The sequence below is a fragment of the Anguilla rostrata genome, chromosome 7, assembly GCF_018555375.3.
Source record: "Anguilla rostrata isolate EN2019 chromosome 7, ASM1855537v3, whole genome shotgun sequence".
Classification (NCBI taxonomy): Eukaryota; Metazoa; Chordata; class Actinopteri; order Anguilliformes; family Anguillidae; genus Anguilla; species Anguilla rostrata.
The window spans coordinates 51,126,934-51,137,810 of record NC_057939.1 but is presented as its reverse complement, the minus strand read 5'-3'; the positions used below and the strand labels follow the sequence as shown (position 1 = coordinate 51,137,810).

The window sequence follows — 10,877 nt, the reverse complement described above, 5'->3', positions numbered from 1 at the left end:
GTGATGAACTTCTAATGCCTGATAACGTCTCAGCGGTCTCTGCCAAGAGAAACAGGGGTTGGGGAAAAACAGACATTATATTTGGTGTAGTGGATACTCCCCCATATCCCCCATAATCCCACAGTGCCCCTAAAAACATGCAGGTTCAGCACAATGCTGGGATCCTCCCCTGATCTTCAGACAATAGACTGTAATGTACAAGATTCACGTGTGTGTGCGTGTGTGTGTGTGCGTGTTTGTGCTGAAGAGTATTCTACATTGCAACTAACTGTAATCCCCAGTTTTAGGAAACCTTGTGATATATTTATTTTTATGGAGTATATTTTCACGAATGACGGCAACACCAGACTTCCTGTTTCCCAGCACACTACTTCTATACTTCTGACTGTTCTGTGAACCTGTGTGTGTGTGTCTTGTCCTGTAATAATCCTGTCTGCATGTTCCTTATATGCACATGGTGATGTTTTCTTTGTTGCGGATGGTTTCTATTTGTTTTAAGTGCTGTAAATGAGTTTCACGTGAAATCAGGAAGTTTTATTTTTATTTTTTTCCCAGAGCATTAGGAATGTGCGGAGAAGCTTGCGAGGTCATGAAGCAGAGGCAGATGCTCTCGGGGTGTCCAGGTTTGGGCTTTATGTAGTCCAGGATGCTCTCTTAAGTTGGTAGGGAAACGGCCAGCTGATCCGGGCTGAGTGGTCTGTTCTTCTCGTCATGAATCCTTACGTCTTCTCCCGGGTATAAGGAGAGATCATCTGTTCTGTGTGAACTGCCCAAATAAATCTAGTGGGGCCCCCTCTCTCTGCAGTTTGCTTTCTTAACAGGTCAGTGGAAAGGTCAGACAGTTCCCTGTTGCATGCTTACAAACTGTTACCCTCATTCCTGCATGAAAGCCTTCTGGTCATCCACCGTGGGTCCTGGTAAGCGTTTCCCTTGACATTTATTATAATGATTATATATTATTAACATTATTTGAGTTCTGTTATTTTCAGCTTTGGGGTATTGCTCAAATATCAATATCAATATACACACGTAAACATGACACATTTTGTTTATTGCATATGTTTTATTTGTACAAATCAATCTCAGGGACGGTCCAGATATGATTTGCTGTTAGGAAACTGGGTTAATTTTTTTTGTTCACTGTTGATCACTCAAAGCTGTATAGAGGAAGAAAAAACCTGCACAAATGAAAACAGCAACAAGATTGCAGCGGTAAGATAGGAAACAGTCATTCCGCACTCATCCACTGACTTCACACAAGAGTTTTTACACAAGGGTTCACCTGACCGGCAGCCATTTTATTTTCACACAGGAGTAAACATATTCGGTTTCCGGAACCAACGTCAACGTAATTATAATTTCGTTTTTGTTTTCTTCTTTTTTTAAAAACTATAATCTACAGGGTTATTTTATCCACTGACGTAATAGATTCACATGGCATTATTATATTTAATAAAGGCGATAAAAGTACGTGCTTCACCCATTCACTGCAGCTGCATGCCACTTCTGATATCTACAGTTAATATTCGCAAGTATTGATCCATTTGGAGTAAACAATGCCTCGCCAAATAACTCTGGGGAACTAAATTCATTCACACTTGATAAGAGCTGCTGAATCTTGGTGGGCAGACCCACATACTGGCCGTATACACCCCGTGTTTGGGGGGGGGGAGAAGCCGGATGGGGGGGGTTGTAGTCAACAGCAGCCGGCCCAGAGGGAAAAAAAAAAACACAGTACAGTTTCTTTTTTTTCTTCATGTTTAAAAATCAGGTTCACAGTTCCACGTGTGGCGAGGCCGCCCCTCCCCCTGCTCTGCGTCCCTCTCACTGCATGATGATGTCGGGCTCGATGTTGAACAGCAGGTCGTCGTTGCCGCGGCGCACCTCCAGCAGCAGGGACGTCTCCTCCAGCAGCGCCTCCTGCAGGTCGCTGGTGGTCATCAGCGCGCGGCCGTTCAGCTTCACGATGATGTCACCGTCCCTGATGCCGCCTCTGCTCGGAAAGAAAAACCCTTCAGCCGCAGTAAGGGGAACATTTAAACTCGTCTCTGCTCCAGTTCAGTTAGACTTAATAGCCGTCTGCACATGTCTACACAGAGCTCAGAATTCAGCGGTTTCCACAGACGCTGGCTCTGGTTTTCAATTCTAAATAATTCAGATGAATACTGAGAAATGAATCTGGACGGTAAAAGACTCCCTGTCATATGGCCTTTGCCTTCAATCCATTCAACATTGCTTACTGCTTATTACATGCCACACACTAAGATTTAATATTCTATTAAAATGTGTGAAGAGGGTCAATAAAATTAAACAACCCTGTATTTTGAGAGCTTTTTTCAAGGCAACGTCTGATAAATGGTGAGATAAGCCTCAGAAATAATATTTCAGTGGCGCTGCAGTCGGTTTGGAGTGCACCCACTTCTGCGCTGGGGAGTTGGCCACCACCTCGTGGACGTAGATCCCGCTGCTGACCTCGGGGAAGTCCGGGTTCTGCTGCTTCAGTTCTTCCACCAGCCTGCGTCACACAGAAGGGTGCACATCACATGATCCTTAAACAGCCATGATTCAGTCAGTCCCAGACCACTAACACCAATCCGGGGGGAATGTGATGTCATTACTCTCATTATGACATCACATTCCAGAGAAACATTCCGGGAGCCGTAGTGGTCAGATTTCTCAGTTAAGGGGAGTATGCCTGCATGCATGTTTTAGGTGAATGTTCACCTTTAACTTTTGTTCAAACACTTAAATGTTAAATGTGTACAAGCCACCAAGAATGACAACTTCTTAAGTGTACCCTTTTTAATTCTTCTATTTCAGTAAATCTCACTTACGCTGGTGTGATTGTAAGCATCCGGATTCCAATAAAGCGTTTCTTCACTGACCTCACTTCTGAAAAAACAAACAAACATGCAAAACCAGCAGTTACAAATTATGGCAATAGCTTATTTATGGCAATGAACCAGGAACTGATAAAAACAAAACAATGCTAATTCCTCTCCATATAGGGTGTTTTAAGTCAGGGCCAGCTGAGGACAGTCATATCTCTTATCCGGAGACCTACTGTTTGAATGCTAAATCTGGTAATAGAAAACACACAGAAACATATGGAATAAAACACGTGCAATAAAACAATTACATTCCTGCAATATAGATTTAAGCTTCTGTGTGGCAAAAGCCCAAACTCATAAAATCTGAACCATAATTCTTGGTTAATATCATAAATTCTGAGTAGTTAAAAAAATGACAAGACTGGCCCCTTACCTTTGGCCTGTTTGTCTAGAGATTCATTGAGGAAGCGGGTTATTCTGTCTGAGGGAATGGCAAAGGATATCCCAGCAGCCACTTTCAGGGTATTGATTCCAATCACCTCGCCATCCTAAGATAAACAAGTGTGGTTTCATTAGATTTACACCTTATTCATAACTTTCAAATCAAATAGGAAAAAATACTATAATGCTAAAGTTATCTTACCAGATTTACCAGGGGTCCTCCAGAGTTCCCATACTGCACAATAACAAAAACAAAACAGTCGTATTACAAAATGTAAACTGTTTAAAATGTTTGTGTGCCATTCAGGGTGTGGGCCTTTACATTACAGCAGATGTGGCCAACTTCATTACTGCAGCCTATGCATGTTTTTGTTTCCACCAATTAGCCTGGCTTATTTAGCTAATTTTGCTGTAGAAACTGAAGCCATATCACTAGTAGTTTTGATCACAATAAAATATATCACATAGTGGCACAGGAACAGATTCTGTGATCTTACCATGATCTTATCACAAAATTAGATACTACATTAGTACACGTAAATGATTGGGATAATTCACACTGAAAGCAGAAGCTGGGATGAAATCCAGAAATAGATGAGGCCCTTAATGCACGCCCTTGCACTACAGAACGTACACAAAGCTTTCTATGGGTCGAGACTTTAAGAGGAACGATACACGTCTTCCATTTTAAAACAGAACCGTGTCCGGTGAACACTGCGCTGCGCTGGAACAGTGGACTGCGGCCTGTCCCTTAAAGCCGCAGCAGGCGGGAAACCCTTCCTCGCGCTCTTTAGCGGCACGCGCGCGGGCACGGGCGGACGCGTCGCCGGGGCTCACGTTGATGATGGCGTCGGTCTGGACGTAGTCCATGTCCGAGTCGCGGAGGCCCAGCTCCTTGCCGTCGCGCTGCGCCGTGCTGACGATGCCCGTCGTCACGGTGTTCTGCAGGGCGAAGGGGCTGCCGATGGCAACCACGAACTCCCCGGGCCGGAGGTCGGCGGAGTGGCCCAGCAGCAGCACCTGCAGCTTTTTCTGAGGGGGGGGGGCAGCAGGGGGGTTGATACATTAGTGGACACACTGGTAGAGAGGGGGAGAACTCCGCACACAGGGCACACTATTTCAGTCATGTGACCTGCCATGGCCTCTCCCTCATAGGGGTACATTCTGCTGGCCCAGCAGAAGCACCTGAAGCTTTTTCTGGGGGGGGGGGGCAGTCAGGGGCAGCGGACAGGGGGTAGACACATCAGTGGAGATGCTGGCAGGGAGGGAGAGAACTCCTCACGCAGCACACACATTCAGTCATGTGACCTGCCACGGCCTCTCCCTCATAGGGGTGCATTCTGCTATTCTGAGTGACACATCTTGGTCTTCTTCTGACCCAGGCCTTACAGTAACAGCAGTCTGTTCTGTGTCAGCTGTAAACTCTTTTTTGGATCTCTCTCTAGACTCCCGAGAGAGTCTTTAGATGTCACAACAAAAACAAAAATATTTTTTGAAATATTGTCAACTTTTGCCCTTTACTGATTCAATGTTAAAGTACTCTTTCCACAATTGTAAGTAGGTCAGTGTGTTACAGTTGATGACCAGAACAAAAAAAAAAAAAAACATCAGCGCTGTGCATTCCAGCTTTTAGACAAAAACTGGGGCGCAGTCCAGACACAGCAGGAAACAGCAGGCAACAATTAACACAAGAGCCAAGTCTAAACACGCAGGGGGAAACAGCATCTTACAACACATCGATTCTTTATTTTACAGCAAGGAATATAAACTATATTATGTACTAAAGCCTGGGTTTTCAACAGGGGGTCTGCAGACTCCCTGGGGGTCCTTGAAGGTACTGTAGGAGGTCCCTGGCCAGGCTTGATATTTCAGAAAATATTTAAAAATAAAAAATATAACCCTTTTTAACATATTGGGGTCCCCTGGATGGACTTGAGCATGGGTGGAGGTCCCTAGATTGTTAATGGTTGAAAACCCCTGTGATGTAGGCTCTGTCACTGTGCATAAAACTAAAATCTTATGCACAGGAAACAGAGCGGATGATATCTGCCATGTTCACTTTGACTCAGTGCATTGTGGGAAGGAGGAGGTCACAGCTGCCTGCCACACGTGCCATCGGGTTCACTCTGCAGCCCACGCGCTCACCTGCGGATTGATTTTGATGGTGGCGATGTCAGACTTCTTGTCGATGTCTTTAATGGTGGCCTCGTAGACGTCCCCGTTGTGCATCTGCACTTTGAGCTGCTGTTGCCCGGAGACCGGCGTCGTGCTGGACACCACGTGGGCGTTGGTCACGATGAGGCCTGTCTCGGACATGATGAAGCCAGAGCCGCTGGACAGCTGAACGTTTCGGCCAAAGAGAGGGTGCCTAACAGCAACAACGCAATGAAGAACAAAACAAATCTCTCATTATACCCCTCTCCCAGTCAAAACAGCCAAGTACTGAATAATATGACTCATTTTTCTCTGTCACGTGATTCACTTCAACAAGCTGCCTACAAAATCCTCAAAGAGAAGTTCCAGACATAAGGATTACTGTATTTCTGAATCCAGGATTACTACTTTCAAATCAATGCCATTCTGTAGGGTAAATTCAAACTCCCAGTCTAACATGGGAATCAAGCACATAGTGATATACAGTAAATATTCCTGAATGTACAATATACCGTGTAAAAGATTAGGATTAGATCTTGTACAAAGCAGGTGTGGAAAGTCTCCAGGATGTAAACACCTACCTGAGGAAGAGTTCTATGTGCACTACCGCGGGGGCGATCTTCTCCACAACATCAGCGATGAAGTTAAACTTGTACCTGGGACTGATGGGGTTTGAAGGACCTATACTAGCAGAAAGAATTACACATGTTAATAAACTCACAACTGTTGCCGTTAGAAACTCACTGATTGTACACGTTGGACAGACTTATACAGACAGCCTGGAGAAAATGGCATCATTCCCAAAGAACATTTTTGTGGTGAAAAGTCGGTGAAATGCCAGGCAGGCTACATCCGGGGAAAAACTGAGCTATATTGGGGTTAAGCTAGTCAGTTTATGTCAAAACATCTTTCAACCTAAATTTCCACCCCTATAGATGTCTAAATTCTATCTTTTGCTCACTGTGGGTGGACCAGCATTGCAGTAATGAGTCCTATGGGACACATTGCCTAGATTAGGCTCTCAGAGACTTATAAAAGTGTTTTTATGGCCAGGATGAAAATGTTTTTCATGCTAATTTCACTCCCATTAAACATTTACAGTCGCAAGAATATTGCTGAGTTTGAGTCCACACATACCCACAATTGCTGTCCCATGTGTTTGGTAGAAAGCAGTGTCTTTAATTTTAAGCCTTTTATAAATTGTCCCAAAGTTATTTTATCTAAAAATACCCGCTTGGATAATAACTGTTTTTCCTCGCCTTCTCAGGAAATGGCAGTTGGCTACACACACCTAAAAAGGTGAATGTGCTCTTATATCCAGCCCAGGGTCACAGAGTGCACAGATCTCTGTCAAGGGCTGCACAAACCGTTGCTTGCAAAGATGGCGCCGGCACTTACCAAGTTACGGCCACAGACCCTAATATGATGGCGTAACCCCTTAAATGTGGCGATTGTTGAATTGGGCGGTGTAATAACCTTTTCACAAAGGAGCATAGTCATAATTTGGCGCAGGCCATTTAGCGAACAGGGGGCACTTAGATCATTGTTCAGGGCTGAACTCGTTACAGTGTTTTTGCCGGACGATGTGTGGGCTGACCCGCTACACGGCCCACTTTGTGTGACGGCACTTTTTTAAATTTCCGTGTGACTCAATGGTCAGTAAGCTAAACCTGCCCGCCCAAAACCATCTGGCCTTGCCGAGTCAAAACACACACTAACGGTCGCAACGTCGCACAAGCGGTCCATTCAAGGGGCTGCTTCGTTGGTCTGCGACATTAGGACACTGAGGAAATGAGCTGCTAACTACTTTAGCCTGCTCATACCATACGAACGCCACGCCTTTGTTTACATCTACAGTCCAGGAGGCACAGCCACTCTTTTGTTATCATGATGGCAACAGGCTCTGGGAATGTGGGGAAATATCTGAGGAATCTGATCTCTTGATATTACCTGAAATCCTTAGTTAACATAAACCTTCTGTGGAATGACTTTGAAGGTGAGTTTGATAGCATCACTTTGGATTCAATTTACAGATGTCCACAAACTAAATCTGCAGCAGTTTTTTTTTTTTTAAATGGCAGAACTCCCCTTAAGTTCTACAGTGAGCTTTTGCAGCCAGGAAAATGTATTATCAATCCAGAAATAGAGTAATGACACCCTTTGCATGCAGGCCCCTGCAAATTACTTTCTGTTCCAGCACGTAAAAAAATGTGCTATGATAACATACTTTTAAAAAATGTTTACATAGCAATTAACATAAATACATGTGCCCAGCGGAAATGCATTCCATGTGGTCTGTCTCAATTTAGAAACGTGCTTATCCACTTTAAGACAGCAGGAAATTTCATGTTGTTCAAGTGAAAGATTAACAGACCTTTAAATCATGGAATCGGACAGTTTTGAAACTGGCTATTTATAAAGATAAGTTGCATAAATAATTGTTGTGTGTGTTCTTCTACACTGCACAGCACAGTTTAAAATGACCCTATTTCTACATTGGAAGGTTCACCAACCAGTCACAATCTTGGCGGGAGAGATGGAAAACAAGCTGACTCCTTGTGAAAAAAGAGTGGGAAACAATAAGGATACATTTGCCAAGAGAGTAAAAAGTGGGTGTCAGACAGCCAAATTCAGAGAAAAAGTGACTTTGGAGCCATCCAGGTATCTGGGGCATACCCAGATGACCTGCCGCAAATATCCCAGTCACGTGACCGACTTTTAGCCAATACTCGGGGGACATCAAATCCTTTTCTCTTCCTGGTCACAAAAGGATGTACGCGGTTCTTTTGATTCGATGTTTCCTCTCATGTTTCCTCAAGGGCACACCGATCTCTAGGACGTTTCCCTTCCCTAACTTCCTCCCTCGCTCTCTTACACCCCACATCTCTGTTTACATCTGAAATGCTACAGGCGTATCCGCCGTTTCCCTCTCTTGCTTGCAGCTAGAGAGGAGAGTCTATCTGAGGAGCATTTCACCAAAGTGTATGGGGACCTAGTACTATCATGCCATTTTAATCATTTAAATAAAATAATAGAAGGTAAAACAAACAAACAAACAAACAACAACAACAACAACAACAAAAAGCAGGTGAATTATTGACCTCAATGTGCAAGTTCCCAAAGATTGTTAACATACTACTCTGCTAAGACTGCTGTTGCATTTGATGAGATCAGAATTACAGCAAATTATCGAAAATTGTAGCCTGCCAGGGGTTAACCGCAACACTGCAGGCCTGTGTGCGGGCCCCACACACACATACCACATCTCTGGAGTCAAGTGCTCCACATTCTGAAGGTGTTACTTCAGAGAACACGTGTTTTCGTTTTGTTAACCCCATGACTGGCGGCAAGCAGCCTACACGCTGGTCCACAAAAACACCTGCATTTAACATAGGTTACATTTCTGCACGGTCAACTGTATTAATGACTGCATTTATAAACTCACGGTGCCTATATTAATCCCACGAGTGCACTTATATTCATTAAAATGTCTTAATTTGGCACAAGTGCTGTCGGTGAGATGTCATTGGTGTTCATACACAATATTCACAGGATAGGAACTAGATATGCATCTTTCATAATGCATCATGTGATAACTAAAGGGTAAATATTTACTGACGGGTCTATTATGGGTAAAGGTCTTAAGGCTGTGAAACAGAAAGGACTTACCTGTGGTGGGTTCACACGGTCCTTTCTGCACCAGGGTGATAGCGGCCAGACCTTGCTGTAGAGCCTTCCGGCTCACCGCCTTCAGCTGGCAGACGTTGCCGTATGTGTTCCCGTCACTGCCGCAGACTTTATAACCCATCTTGCACTGGCAGAAGCCCTTCGAAAGCCGCTTGCCGGCGGGATGCTTGCACTCGAGACCGTCGCCGCACGGCAAGTCATCCTTGCGCCCGCAGGCGTCTCCCTCGCCGTTAGCGCAAACCAAGCAGCAGTTACAGCGGTCAGGGACATAGCCGCTGGGGCAGCTGGGGCTCGGGCACGTGCTCACATCGCAACGGTCCGGGCATTTGGTTCTGGGTTCGGCTCCGATGAAATCATGAACAGAAAGCAAAACAGCAGCCGCCAAAAATACCTGCATCGTGTACCCTTGATTTGCAGAAACGAATATGTATTTAAAAACCAGTTTCTAAACTTCACAAAAAATGCATGCGAGGTATATCTTTAAATATGAAGCATATTGCTTCTTCTTCGTTCGTTTTGCAGATGGAGCGACGTTACTGTACAGGGCGCTGTATGCATCACGTTTCCACAATATGAGAAAAAAAAAGTTATTGCAGAGGCAACTGTAAATTCCTACATGGGTAACAGAAAACAAAATTATTCTAAACCTTCCCCTGACGAAGAAAATAAAAAAGACACAACTGCGAACTGTTGCATTTTGGAGATAAAACAAAAAACAAAAAAGATGACCGGTATCCGTTCCAGTGCATATGATGTAGGCGAATAGTGCGAAGAACGCGAGTTGTCTTTAAAGACTGGAGGCGAACAAGAATCTGTAACGATTCAGCTTCGTCCTCTCCTCTGAGCCATCTAAAGTTCATTGGTAGATCAGAGTCTGGATCTGCCTCCTCCGTTGTCATCAGATGCTGCTGCCGAGGTAGAAAGCGCTCAACACTTTCTTCAGTGTAGGATTCAGCCCCTGTGTATGAAGTCAACTGCGGTTTGTTTATCGGAAAACGCATAGCCTACTATAATTATTTGCTGTGAGCGAGTTCCTTTTTTGTCAATATGATTGTTATATTTGAACATTTTTTTGGCATAAAAGAGCACACGAAGACAACTTTAATTTGCCGATACAAACATCTTCGTGTATGTTAAAAAAAGAACAATCATAGTTCCTTTTGCTTTCTATATGTCAAGTCAGGCAGATGTTATGGCAGCCTGTATAAACAGAAACATTCCCCCTGACTTTGGGGAAACGGTAACATCTTGAGTCGTGAAAGTGTATTTGCTTTGCCAGTGAAGTGGGGTTTCGGCCAAGTAATATGTATTTCAGTGACCAGAAAGAAATGTTTATTTGAAAGAATGTCAATCACCACCTCTACCACTCTCAGGTGGATTCATAGTAACCAAGAGTTTGTCATTTGAAAGGCTTTTTCAGGCTATGCAAAGTCTAAGCTTGATTTTAAGCGGCAGACATCCATTAGGGGAACAAGGGAATTCACAGAAAAATGTATTTGCCTAATGTAGCCCTACTTGATTTCATTATCTGCATTTTAGCCCTCAGAGACAGCCCAGATATGTCCATAGCTGCTTATCGAGGGTAACACCGATCTTCTGTTTTATTCCAAATATGTTGTCCACAAATGTATAACTTACAAACATAGGGGCCCTACAGTGAAGAATGCCATCAGGTCAATGTTACTGGGACAGTCTTAGAGTGTAAATGACGATAGCATATCTGTGTGTGCGCGTTAGCCTTACTGGGTACGGCAGTTATATGGA

The 10,877-nt window shown here is 44.1% G+C and overlaps 1 protein-coding gene across 1 annotated transcript; it reads right to left on the bottom strand.

Annotated features, from left to right (window-relative positions):
* Positions 1–1,043: 1,043 nt before the first annotated feature.
* Positions 1,044–10,023, bottom strand: htra3b (HtrA serine peptidase 3b). Its single transcript, XM_064344949.1, has 9 exons — positions 9,096–10,023; positions 6,008–6,107; positions 5,418–5,640; positions 4,110–4,304; positions 3,475–3,507; positions 3,265–3,379; positions 2,835–2,892; positions 2,420–2,515; positions 1,044–1,993 (listed from the first exon to the last, which is right to left on the bottom strand). The coding sequence occupies exons 1-9, from the start codon at positions 9,508–9,510 to the stop codon at positions 1,825–1,827; spliced, it is 1,404 nt and encodes a 467-aa protein (XP_064201019.1). The 5' UTR covers positions 9,511–10,023; the 3' UTR covers positions 1,044–1,824.
* Between the last annotated feature and the right edge of the window lie 854 nt (positions 10,024–10,877).

Excerpts from the sequence above, each read along its gene's own strand:
- htra3b (XM_064344949.1), bottom strand. The coding sequence starts at position 9,510 with ATGCAGGTATTTTTGGCGGCTGCTGTTTTGCTTTCTGTTCATGATTTC. Across the intron at positions 2,893-3,264 it reads TCTAGACAAACAGGCCAAAG|AAGTGAGGTCAGTGAAGAAA; the intron begins GTAAGGGGCCAG and ends TTGTTTTTTCAG. Across the intron at positions 2,516-2,834 it reads ATGCTTACAATCACACCAGC|GCTGGTGGAAGAACTGAAGC; the intron begins GTAAGTGAGATT and ends TGTGTGACGCAG.